The sequence below is a fragment of the Ascaphus truei genome, chromosome 2, assembly GCF_040206685.1.
Source record: "Ascaphus truei isolate aAscTru1 chromosome 2, aAscTru1.hap1, whole genome shotgun sequence".
Lineage (NCBI taxonomy): Eukaryota > Metazoa > Chordata > Amphibia > Anura > Ascaphidae > Ascaphus > Ascaphus truei.
In genome coordinates this window covers 482,017,022-482,032,056 of record NC_134484.1, presented here as the reverse complement: position 1 = coordinate 482,032,056, position 15,035 = coordinate 482,017,022, and the positions used below count along the sequence as shown (strand labels likewise).

The 15,035-nt window shown below is 43.9% G+C and overlaps 2 protein-coding genes across 6 annotated transcripts in view; one reads left to right on the top strand and one right to left on the bottom strand.

Moving 5' to 3' along the window:
- Positions 1-1,624: 1,624 nt before the first annotated feature.
- LOC142488033 (uncharacterized) overlaps positions 1,625-15,035 on the bottom strand; it is a 68,831-nt gene continuing 55,420 nt past the window's right edge. For 4 of the 5 annotated variants that reach the window (XM_075588380.1, XM_075588382.1, XM_075588383.1 and 1 more), the window contains one exon: positions 1,625-2,619. In XM_075588380.1, the coding sequence (XP_075444495.1) occupies positions 1,634-2,619 (986 nt within the window). In that variant the 3' untranslated portion in view covers positions 1,625-1,633. The remainder of the gene's footprint in view (positions 2,620-15,035) is intronic. The other variant, XM_075588384.1, reaches the window with a different exon arrangement.
- LOC142488867 (protein NYNRIN-like) lies at positions 4,436-12,205 on the top strand. Its single transcript, XM_075589202.1, has 3 exons — positions 4,436-4,895; positions 7,194-9,912; positions 12,058-12,205. Exons 1-2 carry the CDS (start codon positions 4,436-4,438, stop codon positions 8,810-8,812), a joined length of 2,079 nt encoding a protein of 692 aa, XP_075445317.1. The 3' UTR covers positions 8,813-9,912; positions 12,058-12,205.

Sequence of the window (15,035 nt, the reverse complement as noted above, 5' to 3'; positions counted from 1 at the left end):
CATTTTATTTTTATTTATTTATAAAATGTGTTACCAGGAAATAATACATTGAGAGTTACCTCTCGTTTTCAAGTATGTCCTGGGCATAAAGTTAAGATGACAAATAGTACATGGTTACAAATACAGTTACATAAGTGAACAGGTTATACATTATATACAAGGCACTGCATGCACAGTTAAAGATAATATATATTATAGGCGTATGTAACAGTTACAGACTAGATTAAAATGTGAGACAACCTTAGTTTTGAAAGAATGTAAACTGGTGTTGGATGCGAGAGTCTCCGGTGGTTGTTCCAGTTTTGGGGTGCCTGGTAAGAAAATTTACAATTACCCCCTCGACCCCCTTCTCCTGTACACATTAATAGGGCATGGGGAGGCGTGGGTTAATGGGCATGGGGAAGGAGGCGGTCAAGAGGCACGGGTGAGAGCCAAGAGAAATACGGGGGAGGAGAGAAAGGGGTTGAGTCATGGTGGAAGGGAAGGGTTAAGAGGCATGGCAGAGGGGAAGTGGTTAATATGGAGGGGTGAGATTACCAGCAGGAGGATTCCTTATAGCTGCAGCATGTGAAAGTCAAGGAGCTCCCAGACTCGCTCCCACTCCCCTGTCTATACCAGACCCACACTAAGTCCTCTCTCTGACACAGCCCCCACCCCCACGCCTCTCTGCCAGACCCACCCACACTCTGCAGCTGCTGATAGGAATGCCATGGTAAGAAGTAATGGCAAGTATTGCGTTACCGTCCATTTTTATTACTGCAGTATTACTATGCTACTGGTATATTGCCCAACCCTACTTTGAACAATCACATATTTTATCTCATGTATGAATCCTCATGTGTGTAATGAGGCTGATCCTCTGTGAAAAGCTTTCCCCACACTATGTACATGGAAATGGTTTCTCCCGTGTATGAATCCTGTGGTGGGTGAGGAGGTGGCTCATTTGAGAAAAGCTTTTCCGACACTCTGTACATGTGAATCATTTCTCTCCTGTATGAATTCTCTGGTGTCTGAGGAGGTTGCTCTTAACATGTGAAGGGTTTCTCCCCTGTATGAATCCGCTCATGTTTGAGGAGCTGCGTCTTCGGAGAAAAGCTTTTACTACCCTCTGTACATGTGAATCGCGTCTCTCCAGTATGAGTCATCTGGTGTGTGAGAAGGATGCTCTTAATATGGAATTGTTCCCCACACTCTGCACATGTGAATGGTTTCTTCCCTGTATGAATCTGCTCATGGATGAGGAGGTCTGTCTTCTGAGAAAAGCTTTTACTACACTCTGTACATGTGAATGGTTTCTCCCCTGTATGAGTCATCTGGTGTATGAGGAGATTTTTTCGAGTACTGAATTGTTTCCCACACTCTGTACATGTGAATGGTTTATTTCTGTATGAATCTGCTCATGGTTGAGGAGCTGTGTCTTCCGAGAAAAGCTTTTACTACACTCTCTACATGTGAATGGTTTCTCTCCAGTATGAGTCATCTGGTGTCTGAGGAGGTGGCTCATAGTTATGAATTGTTTCCCACACTCTGTACATGTGAATGGTTTATCTATTGCATGAATCCTGTGGTGTCTGAGGAGACTGTGCTTAACTGTGAATTGTTTCCCACACTCTGTACATGTGAATGGTTTCTCTCATTTATGAGTCCTCTGGTGTCTGAGGAGGTCGCTCTTAGTACTGAATTGTTTCCCACACTCTGAACATGTGAATGGTTTCTCTCCAGTATGAGTCCTCTGGTGTCTGAATAGGTCGCTCTTAGTACCGAATTGTTTCCCACACTCTGTACATGTGAATGGTTTCATCCCTGTATGAATCTGCTCATGGTTGAGGAGCTGTGTCTTCAGAGAAAAGCTTTTACTACACTCTGTACATGTGAATGGTTTCTCTCCAGTATGAGTCGTCTGGTGTATGAGGTGGCGGCTCATAGTACTGAATTGTTTCCCACACTCTGTACATGTGAATGGTTTCTCTCCAGTGTGAATCATCTGGTGTCTGAGAAGGTGGCTCATTCTTCTGAATTGTATCCCACACTTTGAACATGTGAATGGTTTATCTATTGCATGAATCCTGTGGTGTCTGAGGAGACTGTGCTTAACTGTGAATTGTTTCCCACACTCTGTACATGTGAATGGTTTCTCCCCTGTATGAGCCATCTGGTGATTGGTGAGGGCCCACTTAGTACTTAACTGTTTCCCACACACTGTACAAGTAAAAGGAGTCACTGCTGTCTGAATCATCTGGTGTGGAAGAAGATTCCCCTTCAGTGAGAAACTGCTCCCACCATCTGTACATGTAAAGTTTTGCTCTCTAGTGGGGACACAAAGGTGTGTGAGCAGGTCCCTGTCCAGTGAGAAGCTTTTGCCACACTGACGACAGAGAAAAGGCTGAGCACCACGGCTTCTTAAATCTCTCTCATACCTTTTGCTGGACCCATATTTAGAGTCCGTCTCCGCTGTGTGCTGTACAAGGTCTGTAAATTCACCATCATGTGGCACTGATTCCTTGTATGTGTCTAAAATGTGGCAGGAATCATTGTTTTTTGGCACTTCTGGGCTGCGAGGAGTCAGACTGATTCTGGATGTATCAGAGCTCAAGTTCTGTTCCTCATTCAGGCCGATCTCTAACAGAAGTAAACAAAAAAGACAGAATAAATGTTTTCAATCTGTAAATCAAATAACTGAACGCAAATTACAAATCCAAAACACTGAAGAATTTATTTCACCAATACTTAATTAACAAAATATTCTCTTCACCCAGGGTTTTATAATTGTGTCCCATGGACATCCAGTGGCCCCTAATGATATTGGTGGTTCCCAAAGGCCTGAAATGTATTTGTAGCAGCTCTGACAGTGAAATCATTGATGAAGAATGGTGTGATATTAACTTGACAAAAGAAAGCCAAACCTGAAACTTATAAAGAGATATAGTATGAGATCTCTTCACATATTTTGAAATACAAATATATCTTGCACACTATTTTTACATGTATATCTAAAACCAGAGAGACGCCATATTGTCTCTTTATAATTATCTGGTACATATGAAGTTAAAAAGGGAAAATGGTTTTATTAAAAGAAATATATCGTGCCAAAATGTATGACCATTAAGAGATAAAATTCTGGGATGAAGTTCAAGGATATCAGAAGAAAGAGATAATTGGAAAAACAGGACATTGCCAGGTATCAAGAAAGGTTAAACAGGTTAAGAAATAATGAGGATGAGACACAGTAGGAATGTATGACACAATTTGATGAGGAACACCTGGAAAAGTAACACTTTTGGGAAAAACAAGTACTTATTTGGCTTTATCGGAAATCCGATAATAGGGTATAAAGATGTGGACTTGTGGGAGGAGACTTCAGAATTATTAGAGTTGTCAGAATTATCAGACTCATGTTAGGATTTACAACGGCCTATAATTGAATAATTCTCCATCCATAACCTGTGCTAAGGATGCCTGTATAATTTGACGCTATGATGCTGTGCTCTGAACTTGTCTCTGAATAAATCTGGGAGAGAATTCGCTCTGTGTTCTTATTGACTAAGGTTGCTACACCTTAGATACCAGAACCTCTACAAAGAAGGATCTTCAATGGCGAGCCAGTGCCCGAGTCCGTGACTTAACTCTACTCACAAAGGGGGGAGAAGGGGTGAGCCCCAGGAGGGGCGAGTCCTTCTTCCTCTCACCCACGATCGTGTGAGTAGGGGTCCGGATAAAAGAACCTGAGGAAAAGAAAGAAAAAAGCATCGGACGGATATCCCTGACCAGTGGAATTTATTGGTGGCCACCAAGACCAAACGCGATCACGGAGAGACACTCCAGGTCTGTGCAATCGAGGATTCGCAAGGAGTTGATCGCCTGCATTTTGAAAGCCTGGTAGAGCTTGTGAGGATCCTAATCGACAAGGATCTTCCAGCGCCAGGGCTCCTAGAGGCAGCATCACTAAAACAGTACGTGAGTAACGTTGATTCACTTAATTTACAGTATGGATTTTATCCAAGAACAGGCTAATCAGAGTAAATTACCCCTCACACCCCCAGAGAATGTGGGTTGTGCAGATTTGTGGTACTCTCTGTTGAAACAGGTTATGAATGCTTTTAAAGATATTGATGCAAAAAAATTAAGCAAGAATAAGAACATAAAAAAATTCCAGCTATTGACTAAACTGGTTTTTATTTATGAACAGCAAATGACAGGTACAGCTTTAATTCAAAGCTATGCGCAGGCTGTACAAACTGATCCAAAGTGCACACGATGTCCTGACTTATGGCGTCAATTAAAATTCTTGCAGTATCAGATGACTATTAGAAGTAATTTACACACAAGAAAAATTGCTGGGTTAGAAACGAGAGAGGGGGAGGAAGCAGCCCAGGAAGTGGATAGGGAACCGCATAATGAGGACTTTGAAACTTTAAGGCAACAGCATAAGATTACGATGAAAGAATACGCCGAGTATAGAGAAGGAGCCAATCAACACATACATCAGTTACAAAATGAACTGAGGGAACTGCAAGCCCAGTTACAACACAAAGATGATTGCATTAAAAGGTTTAGGGAATCCACTAATGTAGAGTCTGAGTTTAAAGGGTTTGCAAGCAAAGATTTTCTTGCCTCTCCTTTAACTCCCAAGGGATTCCCTATGCCTAGAAAGACTTCCACACCCTCACCTGCACCAGACATTGACACACTGACAGGAGGTCAGAATATTATGAAGGCAGTCAAATCTATAACACCTTATGACAATGCTAAGGGACCTTTTCAGAATATGGAATGTTTTGAGGGATGGAGACGCAGGCTAAATTGGTCAGATCAGATAGCTTGCCAAGCACTGATTTTGTGGCTCCCATTGCATGTTGCTAACAAGGTAGAACAGGTGGGAAAACCCATAGAAGAAGGTACAGCAGGTTTGGGTACCAATACATACATGAATGCAGGTCAGACATTGCGCACCATTGTAAAGGCTGTCACGGGAGTACCCCAACTGGGACATACTGCCCTGGATTCCTTTAAAATTGGTCCACATGATGATCTACAGGCATGTGCTATAAGCTGGGAAAATGCTTGGAAATTGGTTATGGGGAAAGAGTCTGTACAAATGACTGAGGAAGATAACAAGCAATGCATAATTGAGTTTTTGCAGAAAATAAGGGAATTTGACCCTGCCATAAAAGTGTTGGCTATGGCAGCCCCAAGTGTAGAAGCAGCTGCACAAGTTTTGATAAACAAAGGGTTGGTTTCAGAGGGGGGAACACAATTGAGACAACTTTTTGGGTATAATAATACAGGTCCTTATGCCTATGGTAATGACTACAACCCGACCTACCCTAATCCCACATACAATCCAAACGCCAGACGTGGTAGAGGAAGAGGTATGGGGAGGGGGCGGGGAGGACAGGGACAAAATGCTCCTTTTGTATGTTATTATTGTGGCAAGCCAGGACACATGAGAAGGGATTGGAGATCTTTGATGTATGATCAGGCACAAGAAGGGTACAAAGGGGGATCAGAGGGTAATGAGAATGGGCTTTACCCACAGCATAGGGGACCCCCACAGCCCACAGCACCACCCATGCCCCCTATGCAACAACAGTATTCACCCCCCGCACCAGTACCACAATATAAAGACCAACACAACCCCATGCCAAACACAAGTCCCTATCACCAGGCACAGAAAATGCTAGAAGCAATAGTAGGGACTGGGGAGCAGGGAATGGGAAATATGGAGAAGGGCAACCCCGTGAGTTCAGCATAGGGGTGTGCCCCCCCTGTCACTCTGTCATTTGTTGCAAATATATCCTTAGCAGGTGACGGGAGACCACATCTCCTAGGAGTGATAGAGGGGATAAAGGTTGAAATTGATAGTGGGGCATCCGTTTCTACAACAGGTTTGCCTTTGAGGGTCCCCGAGGCTGCTGAAGAAGCGGTCTTGGTGAGCTTCAATGGCAAAGCTACCCCGGCTGTTTTGTGCCCGGAGGTAGTGGTTTATTTATAAGATCATGTTATCTGTGTTGCAATGTGGAAAACGGAGGCTATGCATGCTACTATCTTGGGTTCAGAGGTCATGCAGAGAGAAGGATGGCTTATTGATTATCCTAATACGTGTATCTGGAGGGTCCAGCCCTCTAGAACAAAAACACATGCTATTGAAAATACATTTACACCTTTCAAGTCACGTTCCAAAGTATGGGTAATTATAGCACAACCCTGGCTTCCTGGAGCGCCCGAGGCAGTAGAACCCTTTCTGGAATTGTATCCCAAGTTTTGGGCAACTTCCAGAATGGATTGTGGTCGCATGGAAACGGAGGTTACTGTCTCGGGTCCCCATCCGCCAGCTGTGAAACAATACAAATTCCCAGAGGAAGCTGTAGAACCTGTACAAAGGATAATTAACCAGCTACTAGAACAGGGCGTAATAAGGCCATGTAATTCACGGTGTAATTCTTCGCTTTGACCTGTAAGGAAACCAGATGGAAGCTGGAGACTTACTATTGATTTAAGAGCTGTCAACAAGGTCACACCTTCAGCCACACATTTGGTAGCTTCCACACCAGACATTACAGCACGAATAGACGGTAATTGCACGGTATTTAGTTGCCTAGACATTAATAATGGTTTTTTTTCCGTAAAATTAAGCCAAGATTCGCAATATCGTTTTGCATTCAGTTTCAGAGATACACAGTATACATTCACCGTTTTACCCCAAGGTTTTCATAGTTCGCCAACATATTTCCACCAGGCTCTGGCTAGAGTACTGGAACCTCTAGGCTTAGGGGATACCATTTTACAGTATGTTGACGATCTGTTGATACAAACTGTTACAAGGGAGGAACATGTAACCATTTTGCATAGAGTCTTTTCTGCTCTAATGGAGGCAGGATTGAAATTAAACACCTCTAAGGCACAGCTGCTGCAGGGGTCGGTTAATTTCCTAGGGTTAAAAATCTCTAGTGGAGGAAAAGCACCCCATGAACACAGAGTAGAAGCCATACGTAAGTTACCCCGCCCTGATTCAATGACAGGATTGAGGAAATTTCTGGGCCTTGTTAATTTCTCCCGGGAATTTATTGAGGGGTTTGCTGAAATTGCCCGACCACTGTATGATTTGCTTAAAGGGGAACCTTTGCCAGAGGGATTACGGTGAACCGATGAATGTCACAAATCTTGGTTATTGTTACGTGATACTCTGTCCACAGCTTCAATTTTGGGAACTGTGAGGAAATCAGAAGAGTTTGCCATTCAAGTACATGCTTCTGACACTGCCATCAGTGCAGTCCTGTTACAACAAGATCCTTTGGGATCTGTTCGTATTCTGGGATATTTCTCTCGGGTGCTGTCCCCGGTAGAGAAAGGCATGTTTGAGTGTGTAAAACAGTTAATGGCTGTACATTGGGCTGTTAATGCAACGGAGCATATTGTGGGATTTAACAAGATTTGCATTCAAACTCCACACACTCCATTGAAAATGCTGTTACAAAATCAAGTAAAGGGAGTGTCAAACCAGCGATACGCCCACTGGCTCACAAAGCTACAAGACAAAATGATTAAGGTAGATCACAATGCCAAATACATTCAACCTCAGCTTATGCAGTACGAGGGTACATTACACGATTGTCACACTCAAGTCCAGCGGGAAAAAGCCTCTCCCTTTGCTAAGGAAAAGGATGAGACGGCTCCTGCTGTATTTGTAGATGGAGCTCGTTACTGGGAGGATGGGCAGTTTTGGACAGGGTTTGCGGTGAACGACCCTGAGGGAAAGAAAATGTTTAAATTCCAGCTGCCACCTTCATACTCCGCACAGCGTGCTGAGCTTGAAGCTGTTAAATGGGTTATTGAGAATGTGGAAGGAAAGATAAACATTTACAGTGATAGCTCATATGTAGTGCGAGCATTAACAGAACACTTACCTCTGTGGTGTAAACGAGCTTTAGTTGATGCATCAGGTAAAGGCTTACAACATGCAGCCATACTAGAAAAACTGTACCAGGAAGGCCTTGATTCACCTGACAGAGTAGCAGTGTTAAAAGTAAAAGCTCATCAAGGAATTTCAGAGGATCCTATAATTATGGGAAACTTTGAGGCGGACATTGCAGCCAAGGATGCCGCCAGATATGGGGAAATTTTATATCCTATAGTGAGAATACAGGATATTAGCTCTGTGAGTAAGGGCCTACCCACAGTTTTTATTGAGTCAGTTGCATTTGAAGGAGAACAGGCAAAAGACCCCAACATCAAACATTTGAGAAACACAATGTCCACTGACACTTCATTATCTGATCAGGAAGGAATTTTGTGTAAACAAACTAACACGGGTTGCTTACTACCCATTTTGCCTGCACATTTAGAGCCTTTATTAGTCAAGTACAATCATGACACAATGGGTCACATTGGCACAGATTTGTTAACTAAAGTAATGCAAGACAAGTTTTGGAGTGCCACACTAGTGCAGACATGTAAAAATGTTTGTGCCGAATGTTTTATCTGTGCCCAAACACATCCGAGACCTAAGGGTCAAAAGCCCCAGGTACAGAGAGTACCTATCGCAGGTGGACCATGGGAAAACATCCAAATTGATTTTATAGGCCCACTTCCAAAAGCTAAGGGTGGGTATGCCTATGGGTTGGTGGTTGTAGATGTATTCACTAAATGGCCTGAGGTTATCCCTGTGCGTAATTGCACTGCTCTAACAACAGCCAAGGCCCTGTGGACTCATATTTTCAGTCATTGGGGTTTTCCAAAGGTAATGGAATGTGATAACGGCCCACATTTTGTAGGAAACATCACAATGGCCCTATGTGGTTTACTGGGAATATAACAGAGATTCCACATACCCTACCATCCACAATCTGCAGGAATAGTAGAGCGTATGAACCGTACACTCAAGACACGCATACGCAAATGCCTTTTAGACCAAGGTAAAGATTGGGCCCTACACATCCCCGCAGTATTATTAAGCATTAGGGCAACACCATCTCAGGCAACACAAGTGTCTCCATTTGAACTCATGACAGGAAGAAAAATGCCAGTGTGGTTTCCTAATGAACCAACTTTATCTGGACCAATGATCGCAGCGGCTGCACGATCAGAATGGTTGAAAGATTTACAGACACAACTTCAAAGTTTGTCTCAATTTGCAGCTTGCAACATGACAAAACCAGTTGCTACTACCGCCAACGGTGCTGACAAATTTATCAAAGGGGGGATGGTTATGATAAAGACATTTCGTAAACCAGGCCCCTGGGAGGCAAATTGGGAAGGCCCATACAAAATTCTTGATAAATTGGGCTCTACAGTGATACATGTGGAAAAAGTGTCTCAGAGACACAGCAAAGGTTGTAAACCTCATAAAGGTACCACTATGTGGGTACACATTGATCAATGCAAATTGTACAAAGGCAGGCTTCTGCCACTTCAGGTTGCCACTGATAAGGAGTGATGCTGTACTTGTTGTTTTTCAGGATATGGATCCGGAGTGGATGTACCGAAAGTTCTTTGGATACCCTCACCATATGGTACCAGATGACCCCAGACGATCTGATGTTGGTACCCCACAAGTACCACCGCAGCCATGGTACCAACGGCTCTTCGGGACCCCAACCCTTCCATTCCATGAAGTACAGAGACTAATTCCTGAACCGGAACCAGAGATGACAACTGAACCGGAACCAACACCAGTGATGACAACACAACCAAGAAGTGTGAATGAAGAATTCCAATCGGGAATGAAAAAGACTATACCGATTGACACAATAAGCAAACCACTGCCACGAAACAAATCATATAACACTCAATATGGTGCCACATCTCACACCATAACACAAACACTATGTTACACAATAATATGTATTCTTATGTGTGAACACATTGCAGGACTAGGTCTAGATGACAGAGAAAGATGTGAATACATTGACCGAGGTCTCTTTTGGTACACCATACGTCACTGTGACCCACCGTATTTAAACTCCACTGACGAATCTGCATGGACAATAATGACAGAGTATGCATACAGACAACAGGAAACGGCAGTGGAAGAGTGGTTATATGGGCTAATATGACGGGTAATATTGGATTAATTGGGAAATGTAACATGACAAGCATAGCAAACACTCGTATTCAAATTTCAGTAGAGTACACTATGCCTACACGCATCTCAGGAATGTGTCAGTTAATTCCAGAGGGAGAAACTTACATACCTTCCCGATATATGAAAAGGACCAGTCAGACAAGGAAGGAAGGGACACGTGTTATAAATGGGGAAGAACGTACATGGTGTACTTTACAGAAAACGGTATGGCCTTTTAACATACAAGGAAGAGGTTATGATTCATTTTTAAGACCATGGGATATTTCTGTGGGAAGATTTATCCATGACCGATATCGTTGGTCCGGACGGATCTTACGAATTGAATTTAATTCACATGAATGGACCTATGTTACTAACGGTTCACTCAAGTGTCTTAAAGACGTACAGGTAAAACAGACTGACAATCCAATTCAGATACATGCAGACAGTCCAGGTGTCCTAGCAATGGAAGTAAGGTTTGGGCTTCACACCTGGCATGTCAACATGTCTGATTGGAATATTACTAACCATGATAAACAATGTGGTCCCTATGTTAGGACAGCTCAGTATAATTTTGGTCAATGGTTAGATTCTCACACCACAGGATACGCCCGAAAGAGAAGAGAATGGTATGATACGGTTCTGGGAGGAGTAGGAGCTGTATCAGGAGTTCTTAATGGTATTGACATTGAAACCCTATCTAGCAGATTAGCACATATGGCAAAATTAGGAAGCAAACATGCTGACCTAGATGTATATGCTTCAGCCGTCCAACAGAGCATAATACATTCTCAAGCTAAAGTACAAACGGCTATATACAGGTCCATGACAGCGGGATATTTGAATATAACCACAATAATCTCCAGATTAGCCAATGATACTGGGAAAAGCATGATGTGTATCCACTTACAACAGGAAATGTACACAAATGCTAAGTTAATGCTTCAGACATTACTGTCAGGACACTGGCCATGGGAAATAGCTACAGAACATCCACAAATAAGTACCTATGCCCGCCAACATATCAAATGGTGGAAGGTAGCATGGATGGGATGTAGAGCTAAGGATAAACAAAAGCGATATGAGAATTGTTACTTTGAAAGCTTGATACCTGTGTACTGGACGGATTATACTTTGATAAGAATGGTTGATATGGGTATTATCCAGAGCAGACACTGGACCAAGTTAGAAAGACCAGAAGGTCTACAATATATCAAGATACTCACCAGATATGATGACGTAACTAACTACTACACAACTAACTACTACGAAGTAGATGTAGACAACTGCGAAAAGATAAATGGAGATTATCTGTGTGCTTTAGGAGTCACAACCTATAGAAATATGTCGTGGTGTTGGCAGAAAGACAAATGCACAGTTAGGGTTACTAACTCTCCCTTAACTCCTGTTTGGTATTTAGGGGCAGGAAAATTCTGTTGGAATCAGGAGATGTATGGACCACAAGAAATCCACACACATGATTGTTCAGTAATCAAGTGGGTTGAGAAAGGTTTGTGGTGTACTCTGAACACAACCATCCTGATGAAAGGACGTTATGGTATTATTAGAGCCCCAATAATACAAAAAAGCACACACAATCTTGAATACAATAGACCAAAAGGTTGGGTGGAACATCTTGGTTTTGGGAAAGAAATGTATCAATGGTTGATTGAAGCCGACAATCTGAAAGAAGTGATTGACAGAGGTAACAAAGAGTTAGGACAAGCCAAGGCAATCCTAGACCACAATACTAAGGAATTGTTACACATACGAAAGGAATATGAGTCACATGACATTTCCTGGTGGACATCTGTACTACAGAAAGGACCAAACAAGGGAATAGGTGCAGGTATACTACAGTTTATGTTGCACCCTATAATCGTACTCTTTTTATCTATGATTTTAATGTTTGTCATACTTCTGTATTTGTACTGTAAGTTGAAAGGTTTGGTGGGATCTACTCGAAGCCTCATAGCGGACGACCATGAGACTCGGAGATCTCTTGTATTCAGAGGAACAAAAGGGTAGTTCATTAATGCAGGTTCGTTTATGAACTAAAGGGGGGACTGAAGAATGGTGTGATATTAACTAGACAAAAGAAAGCCAAACCTGAAACTTATAAAGAGATATAGTATGAGATCTCTTCACATATTTTGAAATACAAATATATCTTGCACACTATTTTTACATGTATATCTAAAACCAGAGAGACGCCATATTGTCTCTTTATAATTATCTGGTACATATGAAGTTAAAAAGGGAAAATGGTTTTATTAAAAGAAATATATCGTGCCAAAATGTATGACCATTAAGAGATAAAATTCTGGGATGAAGTTCAAGGATATCAGAAGAGATAATTGGAAAAACAGGATATTGCCAGGTATCAAGAAAGGTTAAACAGGTTAAGAAATAATGAGGATGAGACACAGTAGGAATGTATGACACAATTTGATGAGGCACACCTGGAAAAGTAACACTTTTGGGAAAAACAAGTACTTATTTGGCTTTATCGGAAATCCGATAATAGGGTATAAAGATGTGGACTTGTGGGAGGAGACTTCAGAATTATTAGAGTTGTCAGAATTATCAGACTCATGTTAGGATTTACAACGGCCTATAATTGAATAATTCTCCATCCATAACCTGTGCTAAGGATGCCTGTATAATTTGATGCTGTGATGCTGTGCTCTGAACTTGTCTCTGAATAAATCTGGGAGAGAATTCGCTCTGTGTTCTTATTGACTAAGGTTGCTACACCTTAGATACCAGAACGTCTACAAAGAAGGATCTTCAATTGATACATATGTAACCATGCTGTAAAACGGCTGCAGTCATCTCTCCTGCTGACAGTAAGGCCTGGTAAGTTATGGGCATGCCAGCAGTAATTATGGAGGTTTGCCCTCATACCCTGGTGAGGTGCCCTATGTATGGATGGGAGTGGTCATAAGTTCTGAATCCATGATTAGTGATGTCAGAGTTATGCCAGCCCCCAGAGGATACATAAGGCACAGCACTGCTCAAAAGTTAGGTCTTGTGTATTGGAGGTGTTGGAGGAAAGGTTAAAGAAACAAGTCTGTGTTGAGACTTGAAAGGACAGTTCATGACACTGTGACCAGGGACCTGGCACAGGGAAGATCTCTCTGAGGGGAAATAGGGAATCCACCAATTAAGGGAAGAAATACCTTTCAGAGGGAAGTGCGGTGAACATGAGGGGCTAAGAATACCCGCTGTGAGGGGCAGTTGGCCCGCCGTACGTCAATAAAGATGATCCTGTTAAAAGATACCCTCGTGTGTAAGTGTGGAGTGATTACACAGAGGGGTGCACCACAGAGGAGTTCCTCACCAGGACCATCCACAAGCGGACGCTGGGATCCTGATGAGATGGAGGCGCTGCACTGGATCTAGGTAGGACTCAAACACACTACCTCAGCTACCTGTCTGGGTTGGCAATCCCCACACAACATCATGCGGGAGACTGAGGAGTCCTGTTGCCAACAGGTGCACCACCAGACACTACCATGTAACTACCATGGGACAATCCGAAGGTAGAGAGTGGGTCGGAACCCCGCGGATACCAATTGCTCGCCCTTACGCCCAACCCCATGCCCTAGATAAAGCCCCTTCTGGCGGAGGTAGCGGAGCGACCGGAAGGAGAACGCCAACGCTTCGGCGATCGGGCAGCGGTTCCCGATCACCTCTGAAGACCAAGAGCTGGCAGGCCGTGAGGCGAGCCGAGAAGGGTGAGGCTCAGCCGGCGGAGCGTCCGCGCAGTGATCCGGGACAATCCGAAGGTAGAGAGTGGGTCGGAACCCCGCGGATACCAATTGCCTGCCCTTACCCCCAACCCCATGCCCTAGATAAAGCCCCTTTCCCAGTCACCTTTTCCCGGGGTCCACGTCCAGTTTGGGGAAGCCGGGTCGGTGGGATTCACCATGGGGAGAATGTAACCATGCTGTAAAATGGCTGCAGTCATCTCTCCTGCTGACAGTAAGGCATGGTAAGTTATGGGCATGCCAGCAGTAATTATGGAGGTTTGCCCTCATACCCTGGTGAGGTGCCCTATGTATGGATGGGAGTGGTCATAAGTTCTGAATCCATGATTAGTGATGTCAGAGTTATGCCAGCCCCCAGAGGATACATAAGGCACAGCACTGCTCAAAAGTTAGGTCTTGTGTATTGGAGGTGTTGGAGGAAAGGTTAAAGAAACAAGTCTGTGTTGAGACTTGAAAGGACAGTTCATGACACTGTGACCAGGGACCTGGCACAGGGAAGATCTCTCTGAGGGGAGATAGGGAATCCACCAATTAAGGGAAGAAATACCTTTCAGAGGGAAGTGCGGTGAACATGAGGGGCTAAGAATACCCGCTGCGAGGGGCAGTTGGCCCGCCGTACGTCAATAAAGATGATCCTGTTAAAAGATACCCTCGTGTGTAAGTGTGGAGTGATTACACAGAGGGGTGCACCACAGAGGAGTTCCTCACCAGGACCATCCACAAGCGGACGCTGGGATCCTGATGAGATGGAGGCGCTGCACTGGATCTAGGTAGGACTCAAACACACTACCTCAGCTACCTGTCTGGGTTGGCAATCCCCACACAACATCATGCGGGAGACTGAGGAGTCCTGTTGCCAACAGGTGCACCACCAGACACTACCATGTAACTACCATGGGACAATCCGAAGGTAGAGAGTGGGTCGGAACCCCGCGGATACCAATTGCTCGCCCTTACGCCCAACCCCATGCCCTAGATAAAGCCCCTGTCCCAGTCACCTTTTCCCGGGGGTCCACGTCCAGTTTGGGGATGCCGGAAGGGTCCTTGGGAATCGGTGAGGAACGGACTGGGGAGAGACTGGGCAGTTATGCATCCGACGGTGGGTCTAGGGGTGGAGGGCAATTGGGGAAGGTATCTGAATCCAGATGGGTGCCTAACGTGGCCATTGTAAAGCTAGAGGAGAGACCAAAACAAGAGAGATG

Excerpts from the sequence above, each read along its gene's own strand:
- LOC142488867 (XM_075589202.1), top strand. The coding sequence starts at position 4,436 with ATGAAAGAATACGCCGAGTATAGAGAAGGAGCCAATCAACACATACAT. Across the intron at positions 4,896-7,193 it reads GGGAAAACCCATAGAAGAAG|CTTCAATTTTGGGAACTGTG; the intron begins GTACAGCAGGTT and ends CTCTGTCCACAG.